The sequence below is a fragment of the Octodon degus genome, unplaced genomic scaffold (assembly GCF_000260255.1).
Source record: "Octodon degus isolate 3935 unplaced genomic scaffold, OctDeg1.0 scaffold00153, whole genome shotgun sequence".
In the NCBI taxonomy this organism is placed as follows: Eukaryota; Metazoa; Chordata; class Mammalia; order Rodentia; family Octodontidae; genus Octodon; species Octodon degus.
In genome coordinates, this window is record NW_004524729.1 from 2,579,506 (window position 1) to 2,595,829 (window position 16,324).

Below are 16,324 nucleotides of genomic sequence, written 5' to 3' on the forward strand. Positions count from 1 at the left end.
CAGCCCTAGCCCAGCAGGTGAGCAAGACCCCATTCGTGCAGCCGAGCTCACGCTTGGAGGGGCCCCGCCCCAGCCGTGCCAGGAAGCAGCTCCTGGCCTTGGCTCAGCGGCATCTGCTCTCAGCCTCATTGCCTTTGTCCCCACTTCTGCAGTGTCTTCCTTGAATGTTATCCTGTGCCGCACTTGCTGCTTCCTACACAGGTGTTTATTCAAAAATTCCAAATTAACCACATGGGTAAGCTCAGCGCTTTGGGAGACTGAGTCAGGAGCATCCCAAGTTTGGTCCTAGCCAAGTGACTTGTTGAGTCCCTGTCTCATGGTTTAAAACAAAACAGAATCACAGATGCAGCTCATTGTGAAGGCCGTACATTCAGTGCCTTCCATTCACCCGTGAAAGACCCTCAGCGGTTCACTTGATACTCAGAAAAAAAGTTGATTTTTTTTTTTAATTTCTGAGACTATATTCTATCCTACTCTGTGTCAGAATCACTGACTTTTAAAACACACACATGCACGCACGCTGCGCCCATCACCCCAGAATTCAGATTGAGCTGGTGAGGGCTGCAGCACGCCCTGAGTTTGCACAGCTCCTCAGGCGGTTTCGAGCGTCGGAAGGGCCGAGGCACACCGTGTGCTCCCGCAGGTGCGGGAGGACGGTACTCCCTGCACCTGACCTGAGCTCCTGACCCGCAGGACGTGGCGGTTCAGCGTCACCATCCCAGGGACCCAGGCAGCCTGCATTGGAGGACACCTTGCTTCTCCTTCCTGTACCTAGGCATGCTGGTTTCTGTCCCCTGCTGGTGCCACGGAAAGGGTTTCCAGATGCATCAGGAAAGGGACAGATGGGTTATGAAGCAGAGGTGAAGAAGCACCCTCCCTGGAGGCACTGTGGCCTCCCAGGCAGCAGAGGCAGACCCGCAAGCAGAAGGCTGCCGTGTGTGCCATGACTGCCAATACCCAGGCTGAGCTGAGGGCCGCTGCCGCGGGAGGGAGCTCGGGGAGTGCTGTGTCAGGCAGTGCTCTCGAAGCCAGGAGCCGAGAGAGGAAGACGCTCCCGACCCGGCTGGCACGCTGTTGTGTGGCTGACATTGCCCTGCGTGCTGGGCTTCACCTTGGTCCCGTGGGGCGAGCGTCCATCCCTCCTTGCGAAGAAGCCTCGTTTGTCAGCCCTGTTACCCTCTCCCTGATAAGGTGGTTCTGCCTTACCACCTACTCCTTTTCCTTCTCTTGCCCTGGGGTGTGGGGGAACCACTTGAGCCCCTAGAGGCCTTTAACTGGGTCAGAACAACACATTAATCCAATTAACTCCAAAATCACTTTGACCTCAAGGCAGAACACTTACTCCATACTGAGATATTCCAGAGAAAGCCCTACATACGTTGTAATGATAAAATGCCCATAAGACACTCCATATTTGAATATTTTATCTCATTATCAAATTCCCAGAGAGGTATTAAAATCAAAGATTACATTGCATTTAAATTAAAGTCCAAAGGCACTAAAATTAAATTCCCTTGTTCATTTGTGTTAAAATGCAAAGAAATTAAAGTTCACAAGGTGCCCTGCCTGACTTCTGATTCTGCTCAGGGCTGCTGCAGCCAGAGCTGTGTGCTCCTGCAGGCTGTGAGGTTCTCTCAGGAGCGCCCAATACCAGGCCTCCGCTGTGCCTCACTCCATCAAATGGGACAAGCTCCCAGGGCACAGGATTCTCAGGCCTCCGGCCACACGCACTGAAGTGAGCACCAGCCCAGTGCCCACCTCTGAGCATCGTTGCTGCGCAGTGCAAGCCAGAGGTGCGACCCCTGCCCGATGGCAGCCTCCTCCCGGTTGTGCATTCGGGGTGGGGGGCAGGGCTGGGGTGCCTCGGGCCTCTTGTGGCTGTGGCGTGGGGCGTCTCCTCACCAGCCTCCGGGTCCTGAGCTCCTTCCTGTGAGTGACTGTAGCGAGTCGAGACCAGCCTCCTCCCCGGCCTCCCCTGGCCGGGTGCACCCAGCCTCTTGCATCTCTGCCTCCTGACCTGCGTTTCCCACCTGTGTCTCTGTGTTCGCCTATAAAAATTCTGCTTTGCTCCTTAAAAAAAAATCTCGCTTCTTTCCGCCGAGGCTCTTTCTTGCTTTATTTGCTTTCCCCTCTGCGGTTGCCTTTGGGCTGATCTTACCCTGAAGCACTTTTGCCTTGGTCTCATTCCTCTTTGGTTTCCCAAGCAACTTTGATTTATAAAAATAAGGACCTTTTATTTTTATTTTTTGAGACTAATTTTATTGATACATTCTAGATAAACATAATGATAACATTCATCATTGGGAATTTGTACCTGTACACGAGTTTTTTTTCTTAAGCGTTTTTTCAATCAGATTTTATTGGTACATTGTAGATACACGTAGTGATCACATTCACGTAGAGAATTTGTGCCTGTACGTAATGTAACTTGTTTCGTGTTTTCATGCTGCCCTCCCCTCCCTTCAGCCTCCTTGCCCTTTTATTTACAGAAGCTTTGTTTCCATTCTTTCTTTCTACTCTTCTTCTTCTTTTCCCTTCCTTTCCTCCTCTGCCTTCCCTGGTCCTGCTTCCCATTTGAACATTCTCTTCCTGTTTCCCATTATCTGTCATGCATTTGGGGCCTTGTTCACCTTCTTGGTTTCTCACACCAGAGAAACAGTGTGGCATTGACACATGCGTGTCTGATTTATTTCACTGAAGAGGGTGGAAGAAACAAAGGCCCTTTCAGACGGCAGTGCTGCGTCACTTTGCCCCTTCTGTGTCAGCGCCAGGCGGCATGTCCCTGTATTTTTCCCAGTAGTGGCCTCCGCCCGGGCTCCCCGTTGCCCTGATGCGCCTGCCACTCTGACACAGAGCATGTCCTGGGCTGAAAGGGTCTCCAGCCGCTCAAGACTTTGGGAAATCCTGGAGAGAAGCTGAGCGCGCCTCCCTGAGCTAGCAAGGGTGACCACACATGGGTTGCCACGGATGGCCACATTGTCCGTTTTCTGCACCTCTTATTCCTGCATTTTTTAGAAAACTGCCTGATCCCGATGTATTTTTCTAGCATACTCAGTTTAATTGGATGCTCTTTCGGAAGGGGTCTGCTGCATTAGGTAGAGTCCACCGTTCTCCCATGTCTGTTTGCCTTGCCCTGGTTAAAGAACAGAGCTATAGAATAACCCTTAACATACACCAGAAGCTCCCCCGAGCACTTGCTTGTGGCACGTGGACCTGTCCCTTGGAGGCACAGTGGGGAGCGGAGAGGGCTTGGCATGTGGGACTTTTTTCAGTAAGCCTTGGCCATTCGCATTTCTTTAAAAATTATTGCTCTATTCAAATGTTTTATTTCTTGTATCAATTTTAATGTTCTCTCTCTCTCTCTGTGTGTGTGTGTGTGTCTGTGTGTCTCTGTGTGTGTCTGTGTCTCCTCTGTCTCTCTCCGACAGTGCTCCCTGTGGAGATCGGCCTAGCTCCGAGCTCACGGTGTGGCCCACACTGGCCTCGAGCTCTTGGTAATGCTCTGCTGCCTCCTGAGCTCCGCACTGCAGATGTGCGCCGCCACACCTGGCGTTTCCTGCTTTTCTCAGGGATGGCCATATCCTCTGGGTTTGCAGTTTTTTCGTACGTGTTCATAGCAGTGAATGGCTCGTAGTATCCTCTTCTCTTTGTGTTGTCTGTGTCTATTTCTCCCTTATTCTGTTCTTTTGCAAGCAGGTGTCTCTTTTCCTTTCTTGGTCTTTTTTCTGTCCACCGCACGTTTGCTGTAGTACCGATGGCAGGAGCACGTTTGCTGTAGTACCGATGGCGGAGCACGCACACGACACGCTCGAGCGCTTCGTTTCCCTTGCTCCTCCCCACCCCCTTCTCAGTCCTTTGGGAATTTTTCCTTTCTACTAGCACTTACAAGAAGCAGCTTTGTGCCTTGGCTGACCTCGGCGCTGTGGTTCCTTTCTCATCAGCTGCCGCTTGCCTGTTGGCACAGGACAAGGATGCAGATGACAGCTGTCCCTTAGAGCTCCGTGAGACAGGAATTAGTGAGGATACGTTGCAGTTGCTAAAAGAAAACTGCCAGTCTGGAATTACACCTCTAGCTGACGTATCCTTCAGAACTGACAGCAAAATGAAGACGTTTCCAGGGAAACAACTGAGGAGAGACTGTTCCCAACAGAATGGTGCCATGGGAAATGTCGCAGAGGTTCTGCACCATGAAGGGCACCTGATCTCCACAGGCCTGTGCGTGGAAACCGGAAGCTGCGCAGTAGAAAGATGTGGGCAGAAAGAAAGCATTTTTATTATGTTTAATTATTTTACAATACACTTGGCTTGTTAAAGTAAGCATAACCTGGGTGTGGTGGCATATGGCTGTAATCCCAGTACTCAAGAGGCAGAGGCAAGAGGGTTGCCATGAGTTCGAGGCCAGCCTGGGTTGCAGAGCCAAGACCTTGTCTCAAAACACCAAAAAAAAAAAAAAAAGTATGATAGTTGCTCAAAGGTTAAGTGGGGACTGCATTGCTTGTCGGGAGACTGTAGCAAGTTCTTGTGTGTGCAAGACCCTAACAGTGATGGAGAGAGAACCTTTTAGGTAACAAACAGCCTGCTGTGGTATGCATGCCATCGGACCCCCACACTGCCCAGGGGCCGCCTCTCAAGAGGGACAGGAGCAAGATAATAAGCAAGTTGTGGAGATGCCCAAACTTCTCAGGCTAAGAGAACTTTGGAAAGGAAGAAAAGGAAAACCAAGAGAAGTTAGGACGAGAAGAAAAACAGCAGACGATACGCTCAGCCATGTAATAGGCACATTAAATGAAATGGCATAAGCATCCCATTAAAGTGCAGAACTCGTGAGCCTGGATAAGGACTCACTTGTGTGGTGTCTCCATGAAACACACTTTGTGTATAAAGGGGAAGAAAAACGACACTGATATGCCGACACTTGTAAGAAAGCTGGACTCGCTCTGCCGACGTAAGAAACAGAGGTGTGAGGACAGCGACTATCCCTGAAAGTGAAAGGGAGGTTTCATGGTGACCAGAGAGTCAAGTCATCAAGGAGACATCGCAGTCAAAACACATATTGTGACCGCAGAGGCTCCCCTACCTGAAACTGACAGATGTGAAAGGGGGAGCAGACAGAACTGGGAAGTTCAGCTTGCCCAGGGACCCCGCCCGGGCAGTGGCGTGCATGTGGGCGGCTCCCACGCCGTCGCCCAGCGGGGCCAGCTGCGGCTCGCGGGCGCTGGGTCTTTCTCACGAAACCTTCACCGGGAGAGGCTGTGTACTTGTCCCGAAAGCAAACCTCAGTACTTCTAAAAGATATGACCAATACACAGTGTGTCCTCCATACAGCAAACCTGGAACCAGGAGCAGTCCCCAAGTATTTGAAAATTAAACACTGTAGTTCCAAATACAAGGTGAAGCCATGTGGAAATGAGAAGAGGTTTTGAACTCAAAGTGAAAACACAGCATGCCTAGTAAATTTGGAAGGTGGCGATTCCAGCTCTCAAGCTAATAAGTTCAACAAATTAAGCCAATGCAAGTAGCAGAAGAGGAGTAATGGGTAAGGTGGAAAGCATTGAACAGTAAACAGTAGGGAAGTCGGTGTCATCGAAAGCTAGTTACTCGAAAGGCCGATGATAGATGAATCATTCTGCTCTGCTAGAAAAGGGAAAAGAACAAAAATGACCTCCATCAGGAATGAAAGGGCCGGAGACCCAGAGGGCACAAAAGAATAGTAAGGGATATCCTGTACAACTTTATGACAAAATCTTGGCAAATTAGGTGACACATTTTTCCTATAAAACAGAGTATCAAGACTGAACAAATACAAAAAGTAGAAAAGCTCCATAGCCTGTTGGTTTTTTTTTTTTTTTAAAGAATTTGCAATTAAAAGCTTTTCCATAGCAAAATTTTCATGAATGGATTCAATCCCGAATGTCTTCAAATAATTAAGAAAGAATGAACTAGTATTTTTTCCTTCAAAAAAAAATAGAGGATAGAATTCTTTCCAACTTACTTTATGAAGCCACCATGCTCTGCTACCAAAAGGCACTGGTAGTCAAACAGAAACCCCTCCAGGGTGACATTCCTGTTGATAGCACCACAGCAATCCTTTCAAACTGATGGTGCGTCAGGAATAGTGCTGCACCTCAGCCCTGCTCTTCTGGCTTATGTCGGGACACCACACACGGAAGCTCCTTCCTGTTCACAGAGTAAAGGGGAGAAGACGGATGCTTTCAACACCGGAAAAATACAGGGCACAAAAGTCAGCAGTCGTAAAACTTACAGCAGGAGAAGCATGGAGTACGTTCCCACAGCCCACAAGGAAAAACCGTTCCCCCCAGTCCCACCATCTTTAACTTGCAGCCTTCAGAGCTGCGAAGCAGTAAGCTTTTACATTGAGGCCACTTGGCTTGTGCTATTTTGTCACAACAACCTATCAAACTGTATAGCAGGGGGGCCCAGCCCTAGCTCAGTTCTTTAAGTGGCTGCTTCCACAAAACTGTATAGCAGCCTGATTCACTTCTAAAAAGTGGGAAGATTTTACTTCATCTTTCATGCCTTATTGTAAAGCTCATAAGACATTCTGGTGTTGGTATAAATATAGATATGTTTGTTAGTGGAAAAGAATAGAGTCTGGAATAGAATGACTAGAGAGGGTAAACTTTTCAGTCCATGGTGCTGGAACAAAAGGTGGGGGTGGGGAGAACCTCAACCATTGTCCTAAACTTGAAAATTGACTCAAAATGCAAATATAAAATTTCAAACTATAAAACTTATAGAAGAAAATATTACAAGAAATGTTCTGATAGGTCCTGATTTCTTATGACACATAAAACACTGACCATGCAAAAAAAAAATGGATAAATTACTCGTTTAAATTAAAAAGCTGTGCTCTTTGAAACATGCTACTACAGAATGAAATGGTAAGCCGCCATCCAGGGATAATACTCATAATGGTACTTACTTGTAACATGCAGAATTTGTGAACAGCCTCTTACAACTCCATACGAAGATAACCCACTTAACAACCCGGGAGAGAAAGTATTTGAACAATACTTCACTAGAAAATACAGGAATTCCTGAGCGCCTGAAAAGATCATCCTGTCATCAGTGAAGTTTCCCATAATATACTCCCTAAAAAGTCTGGTGATATCAAGTGTTGGTAAGGACCCAGAATAACAGATACACATTGGGGGAAGAATATGAGTTGACACACTCCATTTGGAAAACAGAAACTTCAGTAAGTCCAACACATGACCGCAGAGTTCCCATCCAACCTCTTAGGCGTTGACCCAAGAGGTAATGGAAGCAAGTCCGCCAAAAGGGCTTCTGCACATGTTCATCACACCTCTACCCATTTTAGGTAAAACGAATTGACCCAAATTATTTTAATTATCAGAAATAAAAACAAACTGCTAAATCCTGTAACAAGATGACTGAATCTGAAAATCATTGGAAAAAGACTTCTTTAAAAAAAAAAAAATCACTTATTTATTTATTTGGTGCACGGTCTCACTGCACAGCTCGGACTCACAGTGATCCAAGTCACTGTGATCACTACAGTGGTCAGCCTCCCCGGGGCTGGGGTTCCAGGCATGCACCACCATGCTCAGTTGGGTGGCTGGCATAGGGTGGTACGACATGCAGTATGGGGGATCAAACCTGAGTCCTTGGCTTGCCAGGCAGGCGCTTAGACCTCTGAGCTCTCTGCCTAGCAAAAGAGACTTCTTAGATATGACTCCGTTGATTATAAAACCAACAAAATGTACTTGTAGTAGGTGACTAAGTCTGGTGTGGAGGACTGGAGGGAGCGGCAGCGTGCACAAGGAGATGGTTGGGTGATGGAAATGTGCACAGCTCGGTTGTCTCTGGTCACCGGGTCCAGTGGCAGTCTGCTTATAAACTGTGGCTCAGTAAAGTGTGTCTTAGAAGTAGAGGAGACAGACAGCATGTGGCGGGCTACGTGGAAGGCAGTGCCTGGGCTTCAGGGCCCAGAGCTGCAGCAGGGCTCTCTGACCCTGGCCTGGCAGGTGCTCTTCTGGGCCACATCTCAGGGTCACCCAGAGGGCTTGTCTCAGAGACTGGGGTGCATTCACTCCAGGGCTGAGAACACAGACTGACGTGTAGGCAGGACGAGGCCACCGCTCGGGCCACGTGCTCAAGTGTTCTCGGAGCTGGTCTGCACGGCGAGCACTGCTGCTTTCTGGCTGCCTCCTGACCCGGGTCGTCGCTTGCTTCTCTGGCACTGGGGACAAGAGCAGCAGCTCAGCCACAAAGTGCCGGTGGATGTGTTGAGGTGGGCCGTGATTCCTGAAGGCAAAGCAACGTGAAACAAGTGCAGCGCAGAGGTGGCCGGCCCGCGGTGGGTTCAGCTTGTGCGGAAGGCAAAGCCAGAGGGCATGGCTGGACGTCAGTCACCTCCAAGGTGGCCAGCCTAGCACCAGTCAGGGACAGTGTGGCCCTAACTTAGAGGCGTCCACGCCCGCCAGACACCACTACAGAAGCAAATATGCACATCTGACTTTGCTGAGAGACAGCTGGTGTTTGGTGAAGGCTTCTTATGTCCAGCCCCTTTCAGCTGTGCTCAGAGAAACCTTTGGAATCTCAGAACCAAGCCGAAATGACATGAGAAGAGGCCCCCATTTCTCGTGTGTCCCTGTGTGCTGGGCCTGTGCTGGGAAGGGTGCCGAACACCTTCTCACACAACCCTCCCTGCAGTGCTAGGCAGCACCCCCTCACTTGTTCCACGTCAGGAATCCTAGACTTCTTCAATTCAGAATCTACCATAATGTCACAGTGCTGAGCTAGAATTCACGAGGTCTGCCTGAGCGGGGACGCAGTGGTCGTGGAGCCGGTGTTCCACCTCTCCTGCGAGGTGATCTTTCATCCTGTGCTCTCGGAGCAGGGCCCTCAGCCTGTCCGGGACTGGCACCCTCGCTGGGTCGAAGCGTTCTGAGTCTGACCACTGCTATATGCTCGTGGCTAGCTCATTGGCTTTGGCAGGAGAGCTGTGATGGTTGAGGGTCCGGCCGTCTAAAGGGCCTGCATCGTGGCTAAATTCAAGGGATTCATTCCCACCTTGGGACTGCACAATTCCCTTTGTATTCACCATTGGATGCGAGTGCATCTGGACCAATTGGGGGTGCATTCTGCTAAGCAAATAGGTCTTTCCGGAAGAGCTGAGCCAGCTCGGGCTGTGCCTCTGCATTGAGGGCTGTCTGAAACTCCTGGCTCTGGTGGTACTGAAAGCAGGCAAACCAGCGCATCGCCTTCTGTCTGCACCTGTGTCCAGAGGCTAAATGTTCATTGGTTTAAGCCAGGCTTACTGTCTTGTTGAGCTGCGTTACCACGTGAAAGTGTTGACTGAACTTGGCTCCCCGAGACTGAGCTACTGCGGTGACTCATCTGTTATGGGTCCGGGATCAGCTCCCAGCATGTTAAGAAGAGCAACAAACAACTTCCTTGTTTTATGAAGTGCTAACAGCAGAAAACTCGTTAATTTCCTAATTGTCCTCCCCTGCCCTAGCTTTAGCTCCCGCATGTAGCTGCTGCAGGCGACCCGAGCTCTGCAGTAACAACTTGCTGTTCCCCCCTCATGCAGCTGCTGTGTTGGAGTCTGCTTTTCCCAGAGCCCGTACCTTGTGCCCATTCATAAGCATGTAATTAGGCATTTGTCATCCATGTCTAGAATAGGCCACATATGTTGTAAACATTTAACGCACTGCTATAAAAAGCTGCCTATATCCTTCCGAGACACTGCTGTGTGAATGGAGATGTTTATCCAGGAGTGCATGCGCTCCCTCTGTTTACCAGTGTGACCATCATGTTTAAGAACTCTGTAATTTGCCCTTGTTGCCTGCTTAAATTTCAGTTTTTAGCATGTGATTTCATTTCCTTGAAAGGAAATCTTACCCATTTAGCATATCTCAGAACTTTTTTTATAGGATGTGAGATGTTTTTCTTGCACTGAATAATACATCTTGGATGCTTTGATTTCTCACTTATTAGAAAAGCTGGTATCTGAGAAGACTGTTGCAGCTTCTCTCTGCAGAGTGGGTATGGATTTGGCCCCGTGGTGGGCACCTGTTCCCTCCAGCCCCACCTCCTTGCCATGCCCTGGCCATAGCACAGCTGTCAGCTGCCCTGGCCACTGCAGGGCCCTTTGGGACATTTGCCCTGTGTTCACCACACACTGTCACCGAGTCCACAGCCACAGTCACCTTTGGAAGGAGGCCCTGGTGTCCTCACTTTACCGACCAGTTAGCTAAGCCCTTGTGGTTGCCTGCATGCCCAGGGCTAGGGTTGGGGCAGCCATCTGTTCCCTCAGCTAAACCAGAAACTTGAGACCCACCTTCCGCCTGGCACAGATACACACTGCCCGTGTTTTCAGGGTGCTGGTACCAGTTCTGGGGTGCTTTCGGTCCAAGCAGTCATGACACCCTCTCCTGGACCTCACCCTCACTTCACCTTGGGGCTCATGGAAGCCCTCCTTTCCCAGTGGAAGTCTGTTGTCACACCCTCGCTGCCTGCACGTGTGGGGCAGGTTCTTGGAAGAGAAGGACGTGAAGACTGTCAGAACTTTTGGACACTCTTGCATGTGGGGCCACTGCCAGCTTGGCCGTGGACCTTCCAGGCCCCACCCTCCCTGCCTGTGGCACACACTGTCTGGGGAGGATAAGTTCACTTTCTCCCAGATTCTCCTGGACCAATTTTGTATAATGCAGTATAAAGGGAGTTACTAAATAAATAAAGAAAAGGAAAGAAAATTCAAGCCCAAATTTTGTCAAAGAGATTCTGCTGCAGGTATCAGATTGCCAGCAGCTTCTCAGCTTGTCCTCTTAGTGTCTGCTCCTGCCACCTGCCAGGCTCTCCAGACCTCCCTTAGAGTCAGCCTTAGCAAACAAGGGACCATGGAGAAGGTGCCCGCTTAGGAGCCTCCCTTGTACCTCGGAGCCAGTAGCAGATCACCTGGCGCTGTCGGAATTGAATGGGCTCCCTGCACTGCCTGCTGTACCTCGAATGCGCGAGGTGTCTACCATGCAGCAGCGCATGCCTCATCCCACCCCAGTGCCTAGGAAACATTAATCCAAGTCAAGTGATTGCCACCTGATTTGCTCTCTTCTTCCTGACCTTTGAGAAAATAAGAACTCTTAGTAACAGCAGCTCCTGGCACATGTGTCATGGAATCCTCTGGAAGAGAGCGGGACACGTTGCTCAGACTTGGGGTGCTCATTGCTGTCAGGCATGTGTGCTTTTAGGCCTTTTCAGTAAACAGAGCTGGGAAATCAGTATTTGGAGGATAGAGAAAATTATGAGTTCAGATATTTCACAACATAAAATTAATGTCTTCCATTTGATACTTTTTTGGCTTGAAGATCGTGGTTGCTAACCTTAGTTACCCATGTGCTTTAAACTAAATATATAAATGATGATTCAAAGTAACAGCAGTAATATTACTAATGCTCAGCAAGACTAGGGAACTAAAGTGAAAATGGTGTGTCAGTTCTGTGAAGTAATTTTTCTTGGTTTACATGCTGTTTGGTTAATTTGTTGGTTTTTAGTTTTCAGAACTTCAGATTCAATTTTAAAAATTTAAAATACACTAGACCCCTAAGTTATCACATTATGCAGCCGCAGCCGCAGCCGCAGCCGCTGGTGGACGCTGCGTTCCTGTTTCTTCCAGCTGCAGCCTCTTCACTGCGGAAAGCCATTACTTCTCTTGGGCTTAGCTCTTCAGTATTTGTTTTAGATTTTTTTCCCACCTTTCTTGTGCTGCTAGGACTCAAGTCCATGCTGAACATGAAGTGTACTCTAAACTACACACCCTGTCCACCAAATGTATGTGTATATTTTCCTCTCTCTCTCTCTCTCTCTCTCTCTCTCTCTCGCGCGTGCGCGCGCGCGCGCGCACACACACACGCACGCACACACACACCCCATCACAGCACTCTTACAACACACAAAAGATAGAAATCAAATGACCAGCACTAGAAAAGTGAGCTCTATGTATGTGTACGTGACCATTACCTGGGCACCCAGGAGATAAAGTGCTGGCACACACAGTAAGGGTGGACCCGCAAGCCACGAGGCCAAGCGAGAGAAGCCTCAAACAGGAGGCCACCCTCCTTGAGTCGGTCCGGGTGGAGTGTCTGGAGCAGGAAATACAGAGGTGCAAAGTAGATTAGTCGTAGTTTGTGAGGGGAGGTAGGGTGAAGAGTGGAGCTCCCGGGTGCCGAGTGTCCTTTAGGGGCTGGATGTGACCTAAAATTAGACAGTGGTGGTCTCTGCTAGCAAACATGTTTAGTATACTTGCAACTTGGGCTGTGCTAAAGGTACGGTCTGTGCGCTGTAGAGTGCATTGGGATAGCTCTCACCCTGACACACGGCCTGACGCACAGCACTGCAGCTCAGTATACTAAACCCTGCTGATTGAAAGGGTGAATTTCTTTAAATCTTTATTTTGTTTATTTATTTGGTACAGGCTCTCACTACACAGCTTGGACTCATAGTGGTCCTCCTGTCTCAGCCTCCCCAGTACTGGGATTACAGGCGTGTATCACCATGTGATACGGTTTTGGTGGCTGGCATGGTGACACAGCATGCAGTTCCGAGGATCAAAGCTGGGTCCTTGTGCTTGCCAGGCATGAGCTTACACCACTGAGCTGCCTCCTCAGCCTGAAAGAGTGAATTTGGGGGCCCTGGAATTACATATGAGTAGAGCTGTTACTTGTCCACGTGTCATTTCACGGGACCTGTCTTGCTGTGAGGTTGGGGTTCCTCGGGCAGCGGGAGAATGCGGAGGCTTTGCCGCACACGGCCCAGGCCCTTTCCAGGACAGGCACCGTCTGGCGCTCGTGACCCACACATGCTTCCTTCCTGTTCCCCCTTCTCATCCCCTCTCCTCAGGTTTGTTGATATTGTTTTAACTTTTACAAGTTTTCTTGTGCCTCAGAATATTAATCCTGGGGCTGGGGAGATAGCTCAGCAGTGTAAGCGCCTGCCTAACAAGAGCAAGGACCTGAGTTTGATCCCTGGTACCACATGCTGTGCCAGCCCCTGAACCCTGGGGGCACTGAGCCAGCCCTGAAATTGGGCGTGGTGGCACAAGCCTGTAATCCCAGTGCTGGGGAGGCTGAGACAGGAGAATCACTATGAGTCTGAGCTGCATAGGGAGACCCTGTATCCAATAAATAAATAAATAAATTTTTAAAAATATTGATCCTTCACAGTAGTTTATAAATCTGGGAAACGTGATACATAACTTTCCCAGTTTTCATTTGCCTTGTAAAAAATATATAGGCCCAGTTCAAAACCTTTTTCCCCCAGTTTCTAGAGTTTGAATCATAATTGGGGAAGTTTTTTCAGCTTCCAGCCTTGAAAAGGCAGATGTGTGTTTTCCTGTGGTGCTGGCCCCGTCACCTTCACCTTTGGGCTCTGGTGTGGTTGAGTGGATCCTGGTGAGCAATGTAGACGGTGGTCTGCTTTTATCCTTTTTCATGTAGCCACCCAGTTGCCCCAACATTTTTGAGGAAGGGTGAAAGAAAATAAGGTATCACTTTGGTTTCTGCATCATTTCTGGGCTGCTTTAGGCTTTTATGTCTTTGTAACACTGAGTGTGGGAAAGAGGAGAAGGGCGTTGCTGTCCCCTGACACTGACCAGGCTGCCCCCTTCTGTCTCCCCAGGTGAACGAGCTGGACGGCATTCCGCTGATCCTGGACAGCTGCAGCATCGACGACAGTAACCCCTGTATCCTTGCCTGTAGCCTGCGGCGCCTTTCCTGGTGCTCCTCTGTGAAGGACCGACTGGCTGGCTTGATCCTTGTTTCCCAGGAGTTCCTTGCTGGACTAGATGTCTTGTGACCTCTGGGGTACCGTTAGCTGAGTTTTTCAGTGTGACTAGGACATTGCAAACCAGCATGTCCCTGAAAAAATGCTGTGAAACTCTGGGGCAGTCAGCACACCCCAGGCCCCTGTGCTGCACATCACTGCTGTCACCTGCTCCAAGTATGTACGTGGTACTCAGTGCAAACATGATGTGTGTGACCTGTTTTTGCTAGAACCTTCTGAGTAATGGGTCAGTTGGAAAATAGCAGTTTGGCAACACAGAACATGAGAGGTGCTGTATCCTAGAGAGAGGGCGAGGCGAGCCAGCTGCCCCAGGCCTCTCTTTGCAGGGCCCTGTCCCCAGCCCTCTGTGGAGCAAGTGGGAGCCTAGTTCTTGCCCCTCCCCTGCTGGCTGCTCCCTGAGACCGTCTGCAGAACCTCATTTATTCCTCTGGCTTTACTGCAGAGTTGGGCCTTCAAAACTGGCCCAGGGTAGAGGGCAGTACCCCAGGGGCAGGTATAGCTGCTGAGGTTTGGGGTGAAACCTACTTTTGAGTTCTAGGAACTTTCCTGGTGAGTCAGCCTCAGCCCAACCCTTGCCCAGTGGCCAGGTAACTATGCCATTGTATGGGTGGGGAATGTCCCCAAAGGTGACGGCGAGGAGCCCAGCAGGGACAGAGGAGGCTGAGGGTGGGAACGGCAGTGCCGAAGTCCCCTTCCCGGGGCTTCTGCCAAGGCTAGCGGATTCAAGTGCTTCAAGATTCAAGTGCTTCAAAAGTAAGTTAACTGAGACATGCTGGTTATTCGCGCCACAGACAGTCATTTGTGTGACTCGCAGTAAAAGGAATCCATGTGAAGGAGCACAGGAGCTCATGAGAGCAGTCAGGGAGGGCAGATCTGCGGCCTCGTGAGAGCGGTCAGGGAGGGCAGATCCGTGGCCTCAGAGGCCCCGCTCAGGCCAATGGAGTTGGTCCTGTGCCTTGCTGTTACCATGCTACACACTGCTCACTAGGGCGCTGGACAGCTTGTAGCCCCCAAAATAAAAAAATAAAAATAAGAGGAAAACAGTGCAAGAATGTTCAAGTGCAGTTGCAGATGGTGCATTTTCCAACAGAAAAGGTGCTTTCTTGCAAAAACGAAATTGACCTACAGTTTACTTTTATGTTCTGAATTAGCCTCCTGAGATGGGGGTGCTGGCGCTGGCATCTGGCACAGGACAGAGTTTTAAACAGGCCGCTCCCCACGGCTCAGGGCTGGTGTGCTGATGCCCTGGGAGCCTAGCGCCCCGCCTTCGCCTGCCTGTCCTCGCTGTGCATGCCTTCATTCGCTTCTTTTTTCCCTAGTGCTGGGGTTAAGCTCAGGGCCTGTGCACGAAACTGCATCCCCAGCCCCTTTTTAGACTTGACTGAGAGTTTTGCCAAGTCACTAAGCAAAAGCTATTGCAGTCCTCCTGCCTCAGCCTCCAGGCGCGGGGCTCATAGGCACGTGCGGTCAGCCTGGCTTCTCATCTGCTCTTCATGACACGTTTCTCCAGTCCTCGACTTAATCGTGACAGCCCCAGAAGGTGGGCCCTGCTCCGTATCCCCTTTGTGCCAGCGAGGAAATCCCCGGAGACTCTTGGTGTCTTGTCCTGCAGACAGAAGTAGTCAGGAGTGCCTGCTTCCTGGCACCTTCCTGCCCCTCCTCGGGAGTCTCCAGGAGGCGAGGAGCAGCACAGAGAAGCCATGCCGCTGTGGGTGTGCAGCGAGAAGCGATTCGCTGGACAGTGCAGTGTGGCTGCCACATGGATGGGTGCTTTCGCAGTGAGGGGAGCATTGCGGGGTCCCGGAGTCTACTCTGAACCATGAGAGGAGATCAAGTACTGCAGTGGTTATGCTTGGTGTTGTGTGTATGTGGTAATTAGCGGGAGCTTTACTGTTGAGCCTACCAGATTTTCAAGTCCTGTGAAATATGTATAATAAAAGGTGACATCCAGAAATACCGGGCGGGGGTGGGGGGCTGTGTGACAGGAATGGGAAGGTGTGACCGCCTGCAGGGTCTTGGGAGTGCTGAGCTAAAATCTGGCCTTTCTGGCAGCAGTGCACATGGAGACAACGCGGCAGGCATTCAGAAGGCATCCCTCACACCGCACCCATCCGGTGTTTCTCCCACTCAGAGGCCTTTCCTAAGAGGCACCTCGTGACCCTGGCTGCATGCGTCACCTGCTGTGCACTTGTTTTCTTGGGTTTTTTTTTTTTTTTTTGTACATTTTTCCTTCCTGAAAGTACTACTTCTGTAGAGCAGCTCTGGTAGCACATGCCTGTAATCCCAGTGTTCTGGAGGCTGAGGCAGGAGGATTGCTGTGAGTTTGAGGCCAGCTAAATTCATGGTCATCCTAGACTAAGGGTGAGACCGTGTCTCAAAAAAAAGAAAGAAAGAAAAATAATACATTTGGGCCATTTTCCGCAGTTGCAGTATGTTTAATGCAAGCCCGACATCTCTGGCTCCATCATCTACTCCTGAATTCACTCTTCCCGGCTTC

The 16,324-nt window shown here is 49.9% G+C and overlaps 1 protein-coding gene across 1 annotated transcript in view; it reads left to right on the top strand.

Moving 5' to 3' along the window:
- Atxn10 (ataxin 10) overlaps positions 1 to 16,324 on the top strand; it is a 146,613-nt gene that overhangs the window by 106,303 nt on the left and 23,986 nt on the right. The window contains exon 10 of the mRNA XM_023702486.1: positions 13,663 to 13,726. Coding sequence (XP_023558254.1) covers positions 13,663 to 13,726 — 64 coding nt within the window. The remainder of the gene's footprint in view (positions 1 to 13,662; positions 13,727 to 16,324) is intronic.